The following is a 20,413-nucleotide window of genomic DNA, read 5'->3' as shown; positions in this document are numbered from 1 at the left end:
AACCTGGCTGTTTAAAAGTGGGTGGCACCTTCCACCACCTCTCTCTCTTCTTCCTGCTCTCGGCCATATGAAATGCTCGCTTCCTCTTTGCCTCTCACCATAATTGCAAGTTTCCTGAGGCCTCCCCAGAAGCCAAGGAGAAGCTGCCTTGCTTCCTACATAGCCTGTAGAACTGTGAGCCACTTAAGGAGGAACTGTGAGCCACTATTTTCTTCATAAATTACCCAGTCTCAGGTATTCCTTTATAGCAGTGAGAGAATGAAATAATACAACATTCAGTGATGAATACTTTATATACATATAGGTATCTTTCAAATGTAAGCTTTTATGCCTTAGGGCATGACCAGTAAGTCTAATATGAGCTGCAATTGGCCAACACTAGGTCTACTTTAAGAGCACTACATTGAATCCTTCAACAGGCTTATGATGCAAAGGGAAATAGAACATAGATGTTGTGGCTAAGTAATAATTTCTTTGTATGATGAGACTTGCATGACCGTATGTCCTGATATGCTCAGGGCAGTTCTAATTTGTATCTGTATTATAGCATATTAATGATGTCACCTTTTATTTTCAAAAATGTCCTGGTAAGAGTGGGTCCTCTCCCCATCCATCCCATTCAGCTCAAAACAGTATGAAAGACAGCAAGCCCAAAATTCTGGGCTCCTCAAACTTAGATGCTATCTGCCTCCTCATGGGTTAGTAAAACTATCAACCTTCTGGCCTACCTTACCAAGTAGATATATCTGCTTTCTTGCATCTTTGATCTTATACATACAAACAGGGCATATACAAAATATTGTCCTGTTTGTTAGGTGATTCCATCGTATACTAAAGTGAGAGCATTTACTGAGTCCAGGTCACCATTGTTACCAATCCTCAAACAAGGGCTTGGCTTTGTGGTCTAACATATCTTGGCAGCAGAACTTTTTTACCTTTTTTTTTTTTTTTTTTTCCTAGAGACAGGGTCTTGTCCTGTCACCCAGGCTGGACAATCATAGCTCACTGTAACCTCAAATGCTTAGTGATCCTCCTACCTCAGCCTCCCAAAGAATTGAGATTACAGGCATGAGCTACCACACCTGGCTGACTTCTACATTTTAATGCTCTCAAAATATAAAATATAGAGCAAACCTGGCATCCATATCTTGGTTTCTAAAACCATAGTTCAGTTAAAATAACCAGAGCTCCTGAAAGTAATGGGATTCTAGGACTGTGGCAGGAAATATACAAGATGAAGTGTCTTGTAGTGTCAGAAAGAAAGTGTTCTCGCACACACATTGATAAAAGTGTGTCAAAGGAGCGCATGAGCCAACCCAAAAAGCTACCAATGGAAAAGCTGGAATAATCTGAGCAACAAAAAAATTCAATTATAACTCCAAGTATAAAATAAATATCCATGGGTACATACTGATATAAATGATGGAATAAATTAATAAATGGGGGAGAAGAGACAAACCTTGCTCACAGAAGAATCCCAAGTCAAACATGTAGCTGCTCCACCGTAAAAGAGCGGGGTATAACTTCCCACTCCTTCAGTAAGGGCAGCAGATAGTGACTTCCTTTTGAACAGTAAAGTATGGAAAGAAGGGGAAAAAAGAGTAACTTGACTTGACAAACACTACTTCAGTCAATTATCAAGGTCAACATAAACCAATATAAATCACTTTGCTATAAGAACCCTTGGTATGACATGTAGAAAATGGCCCTTTACCTCTGTGATCTTCCTCCCAAAAACCCACAATTCAATTCCAGAAACACATCAGACGATACCCAATCGAGGAGCACCCTAAATTATACCTGACTAGTACTCCTCAAAACTGTCAAGGTCATCAAAAACAAGGAAAGTCTGAGAAACTGTCCTAACCAAGAGGAGCTTAAGGAGACATGACAACTAAATGTAATGAGGTATCCTGGATGGGATACTAGATCGGAAAAAGGACATTAGGCAAAAACTAAAGAAATCCAATATATCAACATTGGCTTGTTAATTATAACAAATGTATCATACTAATATGTTAATAAGGGAAACTGGACATGGAGAATATGGGAGCTCTACTATTTCCACAATTTTTCTATAAATTTAAAACTTTTATGAAGTTTTAAAAAACAAAAGGTACAAAAGATTTTTTAAAATGTGTTTTGAAAGGCTGGGCGCAGTGGCTCAGGCCTGTAATCCCAGCACTTCGGGAGGCCAAGGTGGGCAGATCACCTGAGGTCAGGAGTTTGAGATCAGCCTGGCCAATACGGTGAAACCCTTCTCTACCAAAAATACAAAAATTAGCCAAATGCGGTGGCACACGCCCGTAATCCCAGCTACTCAGGAGGCTGAGGCTGGAGAATAGCTTGAACCCGGGAGGCGGAGATTGCAGTGAGCCAAGATTGCACCACTGCACTACAGACAGGGAGACAGAGCAAGACTCTCTCTCAAAAAAAAAAAAAAAAAAAAACTGTTTGAAAAGATAATTCTCCTTAAGTACTTTTTGTGAGTTTTGCCTTCTTTCTATATAAATCTGATGCTTGTATCAACATGTCTTGATAGTGGAATACATGAAAAAACTTGGGTTTTGCTTGATAAATTTGGACGGGGGGAGCAATCTATTTCTTTTTGAAAACTAAAAGTGTATTAATAGTTTCCCATTTGAGAATGAACTGTTTTCTAAAAGTTTACATTTAAGTCAACTGTTTGAAACTTGAAACACACTTTTCCACAGAAATTTTAACAATGGTTAATTCCCAGGCCAGCCCAGTGAAGCTGATTAATAAAGCAAAAATAGACATTTTGCTTAATAAAGCAAAAATAGACATTTGTAATAAAAAGTGTGAAAATACATTATGAAAAAACTTTTTATTTTTGGTGGGGGGGTGGTGAGGACAGTCTCACTCTATCACCCAGGCTGAAGTACAATGATGAGATCGTGGCTTACTGTGACCTCTGCCTCCCGGGTCTAAACAATTCTCTTGCCTCAGCCTCCCGAGTAGCTGGGATTGTAGGCATATGCCACCACATCCAGCTAATTTTTTTATTTTTTGTAAAAATGGGGTTTTGCCATGTTGGCCAGGCTGGTCTTGAATTCCTGGCCTCAAGTGATCTGCCCACCTCAGCCTCCCAAAGTGCCAGGTTAAAACTTGCTTTTTAAATTCAAAAGACAAACTTAAACACGCAATTTAAATTTATTTCAAATCTGCCACCCACAGTGTTTGAGCCAGGGCCTAACTTTGGGTCTTTTTGCATATTGCCTTAAACCTAGAAATGCTACCATGCAAATAGGGAAGGGGAAAGAGGAAGGTTTTAATCCAAATGAAGTGGGAGACAGAGGAACCTCACGCACAGTTAGAGAAGGCAGGTTTGTTGTTCTAACCCAGATAGAGGGGTTTCCACTCTTATTTCTAGGAACACAATGACACTGGTACCCCACAGAATTGAGGGAGGGACAGAGAAGGGATCTTTGGTTTCTCGTAATTCTAGGATCATTAATGCGTTGGCATCCAGAGGGTGGGTAATAGAAATGTCTGTGGGTAGTTAGTATGCACAAATGGCCCATCAGCTAACTCATCAAGTTGGTGGGACTCTGAGCGTACAGGTGTGCTGCGGCAGGCAGCAGTCCTGGGCTCCTTGCAGCAGTGTGCTACCTAGCAGAAAACAAAGAAAGTGGACTCACACAGACCTGCAGAAATGCAGACAGGGTGTGAAGAGGGTTTAAATTTCCAATGTGGTGGACCAGAATGTCTCGATTTATTTCTAGGCCATCTATTCTATTCCGGTGGCCTATTTGCTTACTTCTAAACAAACGCCATACAATGTGGTAGCTTTATAATATAAAAGAGTTTAAAAACAGGTTTATATATTTAAATTCAAGAGAGATCATCTAATGCAGTAACTTGTGCTAACAGGTTAACTCAGTAGTACAAAACTCAAAGACTAAAACTTGTCTTTCCAACTCTGTGTATGTATTTGAACTTTCTACAACCATTAATACCAGAAAAAATTGAACGCTAGACTAATACTGTGTAAAGGAGAAATGGTCAATCTTAATCTGATTACAACTGTTTGAAAAAAGAAGGCTCACTCTTCTGACTGCTGTTATAATAAGTGATGGCTATACAATTGAATTTGTCAAGTTATCCTAATCAAATACTACTTTTCTGATTTATATATATATTTATATATGACTCAAGATTGTTTATAAAATGGGTTCCATCCAGTACAAGTTTTTAAACTACTGTTGTATAACACATAAATTTGTGCTGCCTCCAATAGCAATGATTCAAATGTTAGTCTGATTATATCATTCACATTATCACCAAGTACACCCTTTAAAGTGTCTAATTCAGTCACTTTTATAAAGCACATTCACAAAGTTGTGCATTTATTACCACTACCCAATTCCTGTTTATCTGATTTTTATTATTTAAAAAAATGGAAAAACAAAAGTGCATTTTTCATTCAATAAATGTTCCATCCTTATGTGGTTTTGTTGCAGAAAGTGAAGTCCATGACTTTAGAATGATAGCAATTTATCAACCAAAGAATCCGTCTTCACACCGTTTCAATAACTGCAGCAATTTCCTTGAACTGTCTGTAGAAATTCTAGAGAGAAATGGGGAAAATAATATTAATTTTGCTTTTAGAAGATATTTAAATAGTTATTTTAATTATATCTGACTACCAGAGATTATATAACATATTCAGTTTGCATTTTAATGTTACATTCTCAATTACTGAAGGTTGCTGTAAGAAATAAACAGGTGTAAGGCCGGGCGCGGTGGCTCAAGCCTGTAATCCCAGCACTTTGGGAGGCCGAGGCGGGCGGATCACAAGGTCAGGAGATCGAGACCACAGTGAAACCCCGTCTCTACTAAAAATACAAAAAATTAGCCGGGCACGGTGGCGGGCGCCTGTAGTCCTAGCTACTCAGGAGGCTGAGGCAGGAGAATAGCGTGAACCGAGGAGGCGGAGCTTGCAGTGAGCCGAGATCGCGCCACTGCACTCCAGCCTGGGCAACAGCGTGAGACTCCGTCTCAAAAAAAAAAAAAAAAAAAAAAAAAAAAAAAAAAAAAAAGAAATAAACAGGTGTAATTTGGTAGTGCAAGCAAAAATACTACTGTAGAGTTGGATAATTATCTCATGACTAAACTTTTCAAAAAGCACATGAGAAAGTCCTTTTAAGATCATACCAGATTTATTAAATACTCAGCACTGTCCTAGACACTGAAAATAAAAACAAAAATAACAGGTTGGTTCCAGGCCTCAAAACACTTTCAATCTAGTAAAGAACTGCATTTCAGTGTGGTAGGGGCTGTCTCATTTAAGATTATGGGTTCAATTACTAGAAGAGAGATCCAACATTAGCAATGGCTTATATGGTAGAGCTTATTTCTCTGTCATTTAAAAATTAAGCTGGTATAATGGTTCTCCTATAGAAGTCATCTTCTTTTACATCTCAGGTAAGAAAGGAATCAGGCGAATTGTTCTTCTGTCTTCTCCTGTACCTACCAGGAAGCTAGGAGACAAATTTGAAACTTAACCTTGGCAATCAGGATACCTTCTAATGATTTACACATCTGCATTTTCCTTCTTATTTGGTCTTAATTTTTTATTTTGCTACTTAAGAGGATTTGTATTGTTTTAATTTATATGCAAATTTGTCACAGAACGAAGCAAAGTGTAACTATTTCTTTAAAAATATGTATTGATGTGGCCGGGCGCGGTGGCTCACGCCTGTAATCCCAGCACTTTGGGAGGCCGAGACGGGCGGATCACGAGGTCAGGAGATCGAGACCATCCTGGCTAACACGGTGAAACCCCGTCTCTACTAAAAAATACAAAAAACTAGCCGGGCGAGGTGGCGGGCGCCTGTAGTCCCAGCTACTCGGGAGGCTGAGGCAGGAGAATGGCGTGAACCCGGGAGGCGGAGCTTGCAGTGAGCTGAGATCCGGCCACCGCACTCCAGCCTGGGTGACAGAGCGAGACTCCGTCTCAAAAAAAAAAAAAAAAAAAAAAAAAAATTATTGATGTTCAAAATTTTAGTTACCAAACAGATATAAATTAAAAGCTCAAAGAATGTTCCTTAGCGCTCAGTCATGTAATGTGATTAACAGGTTATCTTGTGGTCAGTTTTAACCCATGTAAAAACTCTCTTTAAAAGAGTTGCCTCTAATGAAAATGTTTTTGTGTATATTTATATTTAATATGTTTATAATGTATGTATATACTATGTATGTGTATACATACACACATAATGGAATATCACACAGCCATAAAAAAAGAAGGAAATCCTGCCATTTGCAACAACATGGATGAATCTGGAGGATGTTATGCAAAGTGAAATAAGCCAGACACAGAAAGGCTAATACTGCATGATCTCACCTATGTGGAATCTAAAAAAGTCAAACTCACAGAAGCAGAAAGGAGACTGGAGGTTGCCAGGAGCTGAGGCTGGGGTCAATGGGGAAATTTTAGTAAAAAGGTACAAACTTTTGGTTATAAAATAAGTAAGTCTGAGATCTAATGTACAATATGGTGACTACAGTTAATAATACTGTATTGTTTAGTTGAAATTTGCTAAAAAAAGATTTTACATGCCCTCAACACACACACACTCTGTCCCCCAAAAAAGGTAACTATGTGTGGAGGTGGATGTGTTAATTAGTGTGACTGTGGTAATCATTACAAAATGTGTATGTTTATCAAATCATCACATTGTGAAACCTTCGAAATACACAATTTTGTCAACTGTACCTCAATAAAGCTGTGGAAAAAATTAATCTATTTGTGCTTTTTTTCCCTATGAGAAAAAATTTCTAGAGGTGGAATTAGGATAGCACAAATGCTGCACAGAATAATAAGAATTAGGCCAGCACTGTGAATTACAAAGAAAACCAAAACGTATATTCTCTCTTGAAATTGACTGAGTCTTCATATTTAGTTGAATGTCATTCCCATATCACAATATACATTTATTTCCTTTTCACTGAGTCTCAGTTCCAAGACACTAATCAACACTAATAATGTTAAATTTGTGAACATTATTTTTGTTTCAAAGCAGGGATATCTATTTTAAATAAAGAAATCAGGCTGAGCATGGTGACTCAAACCTGTAATCCCAGCACTTTGGGAGGCTGAGGCAGACAGATCAACTGAGGTCAGGAGTTTCAGACCAGCCTGGCCAACATGGTGAAACCTCATCTCTACTAAAAATACAAAAATTAGCCGGGCGTGGTGGTACGTGCTTGCAATCCCAGCTACTCAGGAAGCTGAGGCAGGAGAACCACTTGAACCGGGAGGCGGAGGTTGCAGTGAGCCGAGATCACGCCATTGCACTCCAGCCTGGGCGACAAGAGTGAAACTGTGTCTCAAAAAAGGAAAAAAAGAAAGGGAAAGAAATTATTTAAAATATAGTTTATAAAAGTAGAAATCAAAAGTACCATAAAGTGGTATATGAAAGAGTTTTATTTAAAAGGAAGCCTAGGACCAATATAATTTTAGTTTGTTTTCCGAAGAATCACTTTTTATTTCCATTTCATTCACGATGGTTGCTTTGACTTTTAGAGTACTAACTGCTGTTATAAGTACTAAGTGTAAGTACTAAGTTAGTACTAGTGTAAATGCTAAGAATAGATTCTTACCTATTCATACCAAAAGGAACAAACCAAACAAACAAAAACAAAACTGTACAGGACAGTTAAATTCATGACAAAACATCTCCAGTATGTACATTTAAAAGAAAACCTGGCCGGGCGCGGTGGCTCACGCCTGTAATCCCAGCACTTTGGGATGCCAAGGCGGGTGGATCACGAAGTCAGGAGATCGAGACCATCCTGGCTAACGCAGTGAAACCCCGTCTCTACCAAAAATACAAAAAAATTAGCCAGGTGTGGTGTCAGACGCCTGTAGTCCCAGCTACTCGGGAGGCTGAGGCAGGAGAATGGCGTGAACCCAGGAGGCGGAGCTTGCAGTGAGCCAAGATGGTGCCACCGCACTCCAGCCTGGGTGGCAGGGTGAGACTCCGTCTCAAAAAAACACAAAAAGAAAACCTGATTTAGAGCCCTCCCCACCACGACCCTTACTCCCCCTTGGTTACAGAAAAGAGGTAGAATGATAATATGGTAACGTAACTCTAAACTACTGAGTTACTTAAGTCCTTAGCTGATAAAGCCAGGCAACAAGTTCACTTGCTCTGACCTGCCTTTTGTAAACATTATTAGTTAGAAAATTCAGGGTCAGCGCTATTCAAAGATTCATTTAGCTTAACATTCTTGAACATTAAGCCCAAAGGAATAAGAATAAAACATTTAAATGCAAAGTAAATATCCTGCCATTGAAGATAAAAATTTCCTAAATATACTCAGAGGAGTACTTTTCAAGTGATCAAATGGCACAGTACACAAATTCAGCACATTATATTGAAAATAATTTATCAAATTCCCAAAGGAGACAAATTCACATCTCTTGCATATACTACTAGTAAACGTAAAGCACATCAATCTACAAATAAAAACCATTAAAGTTTTCCCGAAGAAAAATTGTATATATCTTTTTATACAACGATTACAGAAAAAATGAGCTAAAACTGGATGAGTTAAATCACAAACCTGAAACTGTGGAATCGTCATTTCAAAGCACTTGGTCTTTACTTGGCCTGAATGATCTGCCACTTTTAGCATCACTGCAACATAAGGATACTTAAGAGATCTGCAAGTGTCTGAGCTCACAGCCATACCCAGTTTCCACTGAAAATCTACAAGCTTTAATAAGACAGAATAATACATTAGTAGTAACATAACCTGGAATGCAGATATTTATTCAATTTTACTGCACTCATATTCAACTTTTAGTTTCAACGCTGGTCATATTTAAAGAAAGTATCTTCATTTTAATATTGCTAGAGGAACAATAATCAAATGAAAAAATGGAGAGGTAATAAGGGATATAAACGCAGTTAGAAAACACCATCGTAGTTAAAAATGGAAAAAAGCAAAACGTGGGGGGAAAAAAAAATCTCCCCTCCAATGTATAATGGAAGTGGAAGGAAGATGTGGCAGTATTGGTTTCCTTTAACAGGCTTGGAGTATCTTTTAGTTCACTTCGCTGTTCCATGCTCAAGCCTTCCATTAGCATGTATAGTGATAAGGTAATTTTGGATTTCATCAGTGTTCATGACAGATATACGCCCTGGGTGATGTGCTATGCAGTTTACATGTATTAAATACCTTACTGAATCAACGTAACATTATAGGTTATTGTTTCCACTTTGTAGATGACAAAAGCCAACTTCAGAGAGCTTAGGTAATGGGCATAAGGTCACACATTTCTGTAATCAACTGAAACCAGTCTGTTTGACTCCAAAGATGACATGCTTAGTGACTACTGGTTGCCTCAATACTTTTTAATCTAATTCCTGTCAATGACTGCTAAATGATGCCATGGCATAAAACATGCAGCTGTTAATAGTGCCTCAAAAACATGACTCTAAAACATAAAACACAGGGATAAAATACTGTCTGTCTTGTTTCCAAAGCTTAGCCTGATGCATAGCAGGCACTCAAAAAGCACTTGCTCACTGACTGATACCTTTTTCTTTAAAACTAATGCTCACTGGGCAAAAATCTTCACTTGTTAATACATTTATTCTTGTAAAAGTTAGGATTTCTGTAAATCCCACCATGTATCCTACCACATATCTATCACAAACACTGATGAAATCCAAACCACCTTATCACTATTTACACTAATGTAGTATTTGAGCTTAAGGACTATGGTGAGGAAAAGAAATGGAATGGTTCCCATGTATGCCTCAATCAACCATGGAAGTTATATAACCCATCTTCTATTTTAGGACTTTTGGGGTATGGAATAGGGGAAGGCATTTGTAAATCTCCCATTTTTATAAAAGGGGGGCCAAAAATTCCTCCTATCTCAGACTTGCTTTGCACCAATCTCCTACAGCATTAAGTCCAAGCTGGTGCTGACAAAAGGTTAACATCTTTTATAAGTAAAAAGAGGCCGGGCGCGGTGGCTCAAGCCTGTAATCCCAGCACTTTGGGAGGCCGAGGCGGGCGGATCACAAGGTCAGGAGATCGAGACCACAGTGAAACCCCGTCTCTACTAAAAATACAAAAAAAAAATTAGCCGGGCGCGGTGGCGGGCGCCTGTAGTCCTAGCTACTCAGGAGGCTGAGGCAGGAGAATGGCGTGAACCCGGGAGGCGGAGCTTGCAGTGAGCCGAGATCGCGCCACTGCACTCCAGCCTGGGCAATAGCGTGAGACTCCGTCTCAAAAAAAAAAAAAAAAATTAGTAAAAAGATTGTATAAATTCATTTTAAAGAAAAGTTCTCCATATAAAAATAGAGAAAGGCAAATCACAAAATAACTACAAATTTCTAATAAACCTATGAAAATGTGCTCACCTTAAGAAACAAGGAATTAAAGCCACAATTAGATACCACTACACAGCTACCAAAATGGCAAAAATTTAAGTCTGAAAATTCCAAGTACTGACAAGGAAGGACGTGAGGCAATGGGAAGTGTCACAGGCTGTTGGTGAAAGTATAAACTGGGCCAATCTATTAAAGAACTGACTTTAGCTAGTAAAACTGAAGCTACGCATACTGTGATCCAAATTCTACTAGGGACAGAACTTAGAAAAACTTGTGAATGTGTACACAGGATACATATATGAAAAAGTCCCTAGCAGCTGTATTCGTAATAGCCCTAAACTGAAAACCCAAATGTTCATCAGAAATAAAAATGGATAAATGAAATGCTACAGAGCAATGAAAATGAACTTCAGTTACACGTAAAACCAAAAATGTTAAAACAAGGCCAAAAGTTATGATTCTGTTCACTTAAACTTGAGGCCGGGCGCGGTGGCTCACGCCTGTAATCCCAGCACTTTGGGAGGCCGAGGCGGGCGGATCACAAGGTCATGAGATCGAGACCACGGTGAAACCCCGTCTCTACTAAAAATACAAAAAATTAGCCGGGCGCGGTTGTGGGCGCCTGTAGTCCCAGCTACTCGGGAGGCTGAGGCAGGAGAATGGCGTGAACCTGGGAGGCGGAGCTTGCAGTGAGCCGAGATCGCGCCACTGCACTCCAGCCTGGGCGACAGAGCGAGACTCCGTCTCAAAAAAAAAAAAAAAAAAAAAAAAAAAAAAAACTATCTATAAAATTGGCAATTCCTATATGTTTTGAGTAAGGGAGGGAGACCTCACTATTCAGTATATACTAAGCAATACTATATTCTAAGCATTAGGGAAGTCAAAAATAAAGCATAGTCCCTGACCTTCAGAATTCTAGTGGGGAAGGCAGACAATAAACAAAAGTATAATGAAATGGTAGCATTATGGTGTGACAAAATGCAGGGTAAGGTGACAGGGTGACAAGAAAGGCTATTTAGATAGAACCTGGGAAGACCTCTTTCATGTGGCTTTTGAACAGAAAGAGACTCTAATAAAATGAAGAAAAAGCCACAGGATCTGGAGAAAAGAACATTCTGGACTGAGGGAGAAGCATGCTTGGTGTGTTCAGGGAACAATGAGGCCCAGGTAGCTGGAGGGGCATGAGCTAGGAAGAGTGGTAAGAGATAAGGAATCCATCTTCGAAGGGCCCTGTGGGGCCACAGTAAATACCTACGACTTTTTTCCAGTGTGACAAGAATCTCTTAAAAAGCTCTGAGTAGCAGAGATACCTGGTCTAACTTGGATTACAAAAAGCTCATCCAGACTGCCTGGTGAGGCACAAAGTTTAAGAAAGTTGGGTGACCCTGTTACCAGGCTACTGCAGTATTCCAGGAAAGAGAATGGCGGCTTGAACCCAGCTGGCAGCAAGAGGTGGTGAATTTAGAGCGAGAGAAAACAATATGCTGATACGACTGTATGTCAGGTGTGAGGGAGAGATGGGAGCCTGCAGCAATCTGTCAATTTCAGTTCAGGCATTGGTTTCCGTGGAGCTTCTGCTCTAAGTTGTGGTTCTCTGTCTCCGCAGTCTGTCTCACCAATTCGGGGGACAGCAATTTACCCTGTGATCGCGCTTCTCTGACAGATCCAAAAGGAGTTGTTGATTTTTCTTTTCTTTTTTTTTTTTTTTTTGAGACGGAGTCTCGCTGTGTCGCCCAGGCTGGAGTGCAGTGGCCGGATTTCAGCTCACTGCAAGCTCTGCCTCCCGGGTTTTTACGCCATTCTCCTGCCTCAGCCTCCCGAGTAGCCGGGACTACAGGCGCCCGCCACCTCGCCCGGCTAGTTTTTTGTATTTTTTAGTAGAGACGGGGTTTCACCGTGTTAGCCAGGATGGTCTTGAACTCCTGACCTCGTGATCCGCCCGTCTCGGCCTCCCAAAGTGCTGGGATTACAGGCTTGAGCCACCGCGCCCGGCCGAGTTGTTGATTTTTCAGTTTGTGCAGCTTTTCCTTGTTGCTAGGACAGGGTGATGACTTCCAAGCTCCTTATGAGCTGGACCACAAAGTAAAAGTCTACCACTTTTTGTCATTTTCTTCATAAAATTTTTAAATATCTTTTGTTAGATTTATTGCAAGATACTCTGTAATTTTTTTTTAAGAGATGGAGTCTCACTCTGTCACTCAGGCTGGACTGCAGTGGTGTAATTAAAGCTCACTGCTGCCTCAAACTCCTGGGCCCAGATCTTCTCGTCTCAGCCTCCTGAGTAGCTTGTACTACAGGTCTGTGCCTCCACACCTGATTAATTTTTTTTATTTTTATAGAGATAAGGTCTTGCTATGTTGCCCACTCTGGTCTCAAACTGCTGGCCTCAAGCAATCCTCCCAAAGCCCTGAGCTTACAGTCGTGAGCCACCACGCCCAGCCTATAGTTTCTTCATGTTATAAATGACATCTTTAAAATTATATTTTCCAACTCTTTTTGTCTGAACTAAATAACGTTCAACAATGGAATCACCTTGCTGAACTCTCACATTAAATCTAATAACCTGTTTGTAAATGATCTTGGCTTTTTCTATGCAAACACTCATAATCTGTGAATGACTGTATAGAAGGATGTGCAGTAGGCTGAATAATGGCCCTCCCAAATATGTCCACATGCTAATCCTCAAAATCTATGAATATGTTACCTTAGGCAACAAAACAGTATTGGTAGATGTGACAAAATTAAGGACTTGGAGATGCGGAGATTTTCCTGGATTATCCAGGTGGGCCAAATGTAATCGAAAGGGTCCTTACAAGAGGGAGGAAAAAGGGTCAGAGTCAGAAGGCAATGTGACAATGGAAGCAGAGGCTGGAATGATGTGCTTTGAAGATGGAAGCAGAGGCCACAAGCCAAGGAGGAAACAATCTCCCCTATCGCCTCAGACGGAACACAGCCCTGCAGATACCTTGATTTTAGCCCCGTACGACTAGTTTAGGACTTCTGACTTCCAGAACTAGAAGATAATAAATTTGTGTTTAAGCCAAAAAGAGTTCAACTTAAAAAACCCCATAATTAGTATAATTCTGTTTCAGAATATCTTAAATACAAAACTTAACGTAAGAGAATGGATAAAATGACTTACGAAAGATCGACTCAAAATGCACTAAGTCATATAACTAAGGAAAGCCAGGTAGACGGTTGACAGCTGACTTCCCCTACTTCCCAGGAATCCTCAAAAGCAAAGTCAGTTAGAGAAAAATGACAGAGAGCAGTCAATGGACACCTCTCTCAGCCCCTGTATTCTAATTATTTCTTATCTCATCCCTTTCTTACATTTTGTATGGAATTGGGTAACTCCTGGCCTAAAAATACTCTAGTTTTAGTATTCCTATTCTGGGAAGTGTTATAAATTAGTTGCCTACAAATAGTTTATTAGCTAAAACAGCACAGCAGCACTTGAAAAGGAAATGGGGCTAACATATACTTTAAAAGTCAAATTCATATTCCTAGCATTATAAATGCATACTCTAAAAGGCTAAAATGCTGTACTTCATCTTCAAAAATAACATTTTTTAGAGACTAAGAAAATGTTTGCGACGCTATCTCTGAAAATTTTCATAACTACTTCTATATCCACCACACTTTAAAATACGGTGTTCCTAGCTTCGAATAAATGACGCCTAATCAAAGCCCAACAATCCCTGATCTGCATTCTTTGGGCTAGTGCGGGGTGGGGAAGAGGAGCTTTCATTACAATGGCAACGGCTACCGGCTCAGATGCAAAGGAGAAGGAGCAACGCAAGGAGGTGGACTGAAGGTCACCGGCTCCCGGACACAAGACTCGGGGAGACCTGGGGAAGGCTCAGGGTGGCATGGTCTCGCAGCCGTGGGAGGCGGGCCGGCGGAGGACAGGGCGGGGCGGCCGCTCACTCACCTGGTTGGTGACCTGAAACGGAAGCAGAAACACAATTTAGAGAAACATCTTTCTTGCTCCAGAGCCTCGCTGCCCGCTCTCCTTCCCGGTTGGCACTCACCTCGGACTTGGCATCCAGCGGCGGCTCGCTAGACGCCTCCATGGGCAGCGTCCGCTAGGTGCGCCCCGGACTCGAGAGAACGCTCCCGACCAGCACTTCCGCTTCCACGTCCTGCCTCTCGCGGCCTGGCGCATGGGGCGGACGTAGCGGGGGAAGCTGAAAAAATCATCTTTATGTGACTCACACTTTTTCTTAATTAAACATCAATTTTAAAGAGATATTGACCTAAAAGGAAATTATGTTATGGAAAAAGGCCAAAGATTTGGGAGATACTTTGAGAAGAGAAGCGCTAATTAAATTTATGATGCCGCTTCCCCCATCTAACACTGACACGTGGGCTCTTCCAATCTGGAGCGGGGCGGGGCAAAGCATCCCGAGGCACCCGTCCTCAATCCCAACCAAATTCGAAAGCAGCTGGGCGACCACACCCCCGACCCTGCAAGGGAAGCCTGTGGGAACCACAGTTATAGGATGAGCTGCTTCGCCGGCCTAGCTGTGGGCGGGGGATGCTTTCCATTATCCCTGCTATTCCTCTTGCATCCCAGCCCTCAGTCTGGCTGCGGAATACCTTCTCATCCTGTCTTCCTACTTCTTTCCTACTGACCTCAAATCCATGCTACACAAAGTATCCACAGTGATTTTTATTTCCCGCCAACTTTTTATTTTGAATTTTTTTTTCAGAAAAGTTGCAAAAAATAATTCAATGAACACCTATATACCCTTCATCTAGATTCACCAACTGTTCGCATTGTACACATTTGCTTTATATCGGCTTATATTAAGGATGATACTTCTCTCCTAAATGCTTGAGCATGTTGTCTCCTAAGAACTAGGACATTCTTCTAAATAACCACAATTCAACTATCACATTCAGGAAATTTAACATTGATAAAATACTATTCTCTAATAGGCCAAATTAAAATTTCCCCACTTGTTTCAACAACATTCTTTAAAGTTATTCCCTACCCCATCCACAAACAGAATCTAATCAAAGGGTCGTCTTGAATTTGGTGATCATGTCTCCTTAGTCTCCTCTAATCTAGAACTGCACCGGTAAAGGGTCATCAGGACTGTGTTCCTCAATGAAGGTTCGGGGGTGGTGGGGTTTGGGTGAAGGACGGGGGCGGGGGTGCGGATCTGCTTTCAAGCTCATTCAGCTTGTTGGCAGAGCTCAGTTCTGTGCAGTTTCCTTGCTGGCTTTCAGATGGGGATTCCCAGCTCCTAGAGGCCATCTGCGTTCCTTGGCTTGTGGCTCCTTCCTTCATCTTCGAAACCAGGAAGGGCACGTCAAGTCCTCCTCACACTTTAAATCTCTCTCATCTCGCTTTCTGTATGATCTCTCCTGTTCCTGTTCCTTCTTTTGCCACATCTCTCTGACTCTAGCCTGAAAAAATTCTCATTTTTAAGGGCTGAAATAATTATTAGATCAGGTATAACCAAATAATTAAGAAAAACTTTTTTTTTTTTTTTTTTTTTTTTTTTGAGACAGAGTCTCACTTTGTCACCCAGGCTGGAGTACAGTGGCACAATCTAAGCTCACTGCAACCTCTGCCTCCCAGGTTCAAACAATTCTCCTGCCTCAGCCTTTTTGAGTAGCTGAGATTACAGACATGTATCATCATGCCTGGCTAACTTTCGTATTTTTAGTAGAGATGGGGTCTCTCCATGTTGGAGAGGCTGATCTCGAACTCCTGTCCTCAAGTAATCCACCCACCTCGGGCCTTGGCCTCCCAAAGTACTGGCCTCCCAAAGTACAGCCATGAGCCACCGTACCTGGCCTCTTTCTATCTTAAGGTACATAACTTTTAATTATGTTTGTAAAGTCCCTTTAGATCAATACCTAAATTACTGTTTCAATGAGTAATCAAGATGGAAATCTTTGGAGGAGGGCATTTTTAGAATAATACTTACCTCAAATACTCTCATAGGTTGTTGGAGAATTACATTAGTTAATGCATGTTAAGCACCTAAACATGTCCCTGGCATGTAGCACTCAGATACTAGGCCAAAAAACGAAAAACAAACAAACAGAAACCCCCACTGACTCAAGGTTATTGGAGGTGATTAAATGTACTAATTAGCTTGGGGGGATAGTCCCTGAATGAATCAGATGATTTCTTCTCTAAGGAAGTCAGATGAAAAGACAGAACACTGTGGTGCATCCAGCTGGTCAGTGCATTGGTTCATTTTGCCAGGAAATCTTTTTTTCTTTTTTTTGAGACAGAGTCTCGCTCTGTTGCCCAGGCTGGAAAGCAGTGGTGCGATCTCACCTCACTGCAACCTCCAACTTCCAGCTTCAAGCGATTCTGCCTCCGCCTCCCAAGTAGCTGGAATTACAGGCGCATGCCACCATGCCCAGCTGTTTTTTTGTATTTTAGTAGAGATGCGGTTTTACCATGTTGCCCAGGCTGGTCTTGAACACCTGAGCTCAGGCAATCCACCCACCTCGGCCTCCCATTACAGGCATGAGTCACCATGCCCAGCCCCAGGAAATCTTTTTCTTGAGTTCTTGTTGTCATCATGGTAAGGGGGTGGTAAATACACACACACACACACACACGCCCCTTAACTTTGTAAAAATGCTTCAAAAAGGTGAAAAGATATGTATTTTAAAAGGTAATTTTTGTTATTTCTTTTTATTTTTCATGCATTTCTTTAAAAACTGTTTATTATTGTTCTAATTCAACATGAGTGCACTTCAAAAACCTATCGATCTGATTTGGGGAGAGTAAAATGTCATTAGAGTGTAGGGCAATCTCTGCCAATTGTTACTCCAGCAACACATGTGATAAACTGTTTATGTTTCAGACCTCCATCTTACAAGAGATCACTTACACAAACTTCGCAGTTGGAAAACACAGATGTTATGAATAGAGTCAAAAATGCTAATATTAAAAATGCATGAGTATAATTTTGTTTTATTTTTATGTAATGACATATAAGTAGAGCATATGTTGTAAAATATTTTTGGAGCTCTTACAGTAAGCCTAGTACTATCACATGCATAGGAAGAAATCCATAGAACTATGGCATAAACTCTGATCTCATGAGCATTATGGTGTAACGTAGAAAACGAAATTGATACTCAGGAAGCAGGCAATGCTTCAATTTAAGTGTTTATTTTAAGGCTTTTTTGTGCCAAGTGATATGCAGTTGTCCCTCAGTATACTCAGGAGATTGGCTCCAGGACCAATTAAGGCAGATGACAATGTACCAAAATCTGCATATACTCAAGTCCTGCAGTCTGTCCTGCTGAACTTGAGTGTAGGAAAGTTCTGCCTCACTATTTGTGGGTTTAGCATCCCGGGAGTATAGCAACTTTGATCTGTGGTTGGTTTAAAAAAAAAATCTCACCAGCACAGTTCAAACCCATGTTGTTCAAGAGTCAACTGAAATTCTAACTCGAGCTAGCCTAAGCAAAGTAGCAGAAATTATTGTCTCACAGAGGCAGCCTCTGACACGTAGTGGTGGAGCCAGCTGCAGGGTCAACAGAATTGTGAGGTTTGAATAGTAAAAGTGCCCCATCTCCGCTTCTCAGTTGTGGTCCAGCTTTCTGCCTGTCTGCTGGCTTCGGTCTCTTCAGCTTCACCATACGTTGTTGGAGAGTAGTGTGTATATATAGACATATGACCACCAACATCTCTGGGTTCACAGCCTTATGACTCATGATCCAAGGAGAAAGAGGAAGCTGCCCATCCATCTCAATTCTCAGAGAAGGACTCTAGTTGATCTGCTTGGACCACTACTGGGTCTGGAGTGATGTGTTATTATTTTTGCCCATGCTGCCTGCTGTGTTCATAAGGGGTAGAGTTGTGTGATTGGTAGAGTCACTGGAAGCAAAAGGGGTGAAAAGACATGCTCTATAGGAGATGGAGGTGAGAATGATGCAACAAAGCTTGGATGAAAATATACTAGGGAAACAAAATAAATGTGTACTCAACATATTTCCTATACTGTGTTACAACGCACTATCCTGTGTAGTCAATGGATATGGTATGCAGACTAATGGCCCCCCCAAATATGTTACTTTCTAATACCCAGAATTTATGAATATGTTATGTTGTATGTTTAAATAACAGAGGCTCTCTAAAAGAAAATATTTATTCGCGCATAGGGCACTGCAGTGGAGATACATATGCCATAGTAAACTATGTGCATATTCAAGGAGGTGAAGGAAGACAAAGGTTTTTAATGGAAAAATTAGGAGGATTACATAATTGTTTTGTGATAATTATCCTTGTCTACAAGTATTAATAACAAGAGTGATGCCAGTCAGCGGCTGGCCAGGCAGTTGCTGGGCAGATGACCTTGCAAATATATTTTTTGTGTAAGGGTGCAACGGCCTTTGTGCAAGGTTGTTGTTTTGGCAGAGTCTTTTGTGATAGTTTTTGTTATCTGGCATTTATGCATGAAAGCTCTCTCATGGCCTTCCCCAGCTCTATTTGTCAAGGTTTCTTTTCCTTTTTTTGATACAGAGTTTTGCTCTTGTTGCCTGGGCTGGAATGCAATGGTGCGGTCTTGGCTCACTGCAACCTCTGCCTCCTCAGTTCAAGCGATTCTCCTGCCTTAGCCTCTCAAGTAGCTGGGATTATAGGCAGGCACCACCATGCCCGGCTAATTTTGTATTTTTAGTACAGACAGGGTTTCACCATATTGGTCTGTCTGGTCTCGAACTCCTGACCTCAGGTGATCCACCTACCCCAGCCTCCCAAAGTACTGGGATTACAGGCGTGAGTGACTGCACCTGGACCTTTTTTAGAATTTTTAACACAAGTGACTCCATTATGATTCTTAACAACTTTCACAATTACATAAAAAGGGGGAATTAAGGTTGCTAATTAGCTGACTTTAAAAGGAGGAGAGTTTATTGGATTACTCAGATGAGTCCAATGTATTCACAGGGTCCTTAAAGATGAAAAGTAGAGGCAGAGGAGTTAGAGTCAGAGAGAGAAAGAGAGTGTGTTAGAGTGATAGATTCCATGTGAGAGACTCAGCCAGCCTTTGCTGGTTTTGAAGACAGAAGGAGGCCAAGAGCCAAAGAAGGAAGGCTGCTTCTAGAAGCTAGAATGGGCACATTAGCAAAGACATGGAATCAACCTAGAGGCCCATCAGTGGTGTACCTGATTAAAGAAAATGAATATATACACCATGGAATCCTATGCAGCCATAAAAGAGAACAAAATCATGTCCTTTGCAGCAACATGGATGGGCTGAAGGCCATTATCCTAAGCAAATTAATGCAGAAACAGAAAAACAAATACATGTTCTCACTTATAAGTGGGAGCTAAACACTGAGTATACATGAACATAAAGAAGGGAACACACACTGGGGCCTACTTGAGGGTAGAGAGTGGGAGGAAGGCAAGGATTGAAAAACGACCTATCCAGTACTATGCTCATTACCTGAGTGATGAAATAATCTGTACACTGAGCCCCCTTGACACACAGTTTACCCATGTAACAAACCTATACATGTATCCCCTTAACCTAATATAAGTTGGAAAGAAAAGAAAACAGCTGGAATAGGAAAGAAAATGGATTCTCCCTTATATATCCCAAATAGTTTCCAGAAGGAACACAGCCCTGTCAACACTGTGATTTTAGTCCAGTGAGCCCCATTTCAGACTTCTGAACTTCAGACCATAAGATATACATTGGTGTTGTTTTAAGCCACTAAATGTGTGGTAATTTGTTATAGCAGCAGTAGGAATTTGAGAGAGTAAAGCATAACAATGAGTGCTGCGATCTTGACAGTCACCTAGGCCTGAATCTAAATCCTTCTACTGCTCAGCTGTGTGACATCCTTCAAGTTGGCCTTTCTGAGCATCAGCTTTCTTAGTTTTAAAAATAGGGCTATCAGTATTTGTCCCACAAGGTTTTTATTAAGGGATAAATGAGATCTTGTATGTAAAGCATGTAGCAAACGTTCTGAACATAGTAAGTGCTGATAAATCCTAGGAGCTATTGTCATCAGCACAATATTCAATACTCCAAAGAACC

At 40.8% G+C, this 20,413-nt stretch overlaps 1 protein-coding gene across 3 annotated transcripts; it reads right to left on the bottom strand.

Moving 5' to 3' along the window:
• Positions 1 to 4,387: 4,387 nt before the first annotated feature.
• LOC105481743 (COMM domain containing 6) lies at positions 4,388 to 14,525 on the bottom strand. 3 transcript variants are annotated; one of them, XM_011741473.2, is made up of 4 exons: positions 14,414 to 14,525; positions 14,314 to 14,325; positions 8,596 to 8,748; positions 4,388 to 4,591 (listed from the first exon to the last, which is right to left on the bottom strand). In XM_011741473.2, the coding sequence occupies exons 1-4, from the start codon at positions 14,453 to 14,455 to the stop codon at positions 4,541 to 4,543; spliced, it is 258 nt and encodes an 85-aa protein (XP_011739775.1). In that variant the 5' UTR covers positions 14,456 to 14,525; the 3' UTR covers positions 4,388 to 4,540. The 3 variants fall into 3 exon arrangements, with proteins under 3 accessions (XP_011739775.1, XP_070937311.1, XP_070937310.1); XM_071081210.1 differs by having other exon boundaries at positions 14,134 to 14,325; positions 14,414 to 14,491; XM_071081209.1 differs by having other exon boundaries at positions 14,149 to 14,325; positions 14,414 to 14,491.
• Between the last annotated feature and the right edge of the window lie 5,888 nt (positions 14,526 to 20,413).

Source organism: Macaca nemestrina, chromosome 16 (genome assembly GCF_043159975.1).
Source record: "Macaca nemestrina isolate mMacNem1 chromosome 16, mMacNem.hap1, whole genome shotgun sequence".
Classification (NCBI taxonomy): domain Eukaryota; kingdom Metazoa; phylum Chordata; class Mammalia; order Primates; family Cercopithecidae; genus Macaca; species Macaca nemestrina.
The sequence above is the reverse complement of the archived record's forward strand: the minus strand, read 5'-3'. Positions and strand labels throughout refer to the sequence as shown.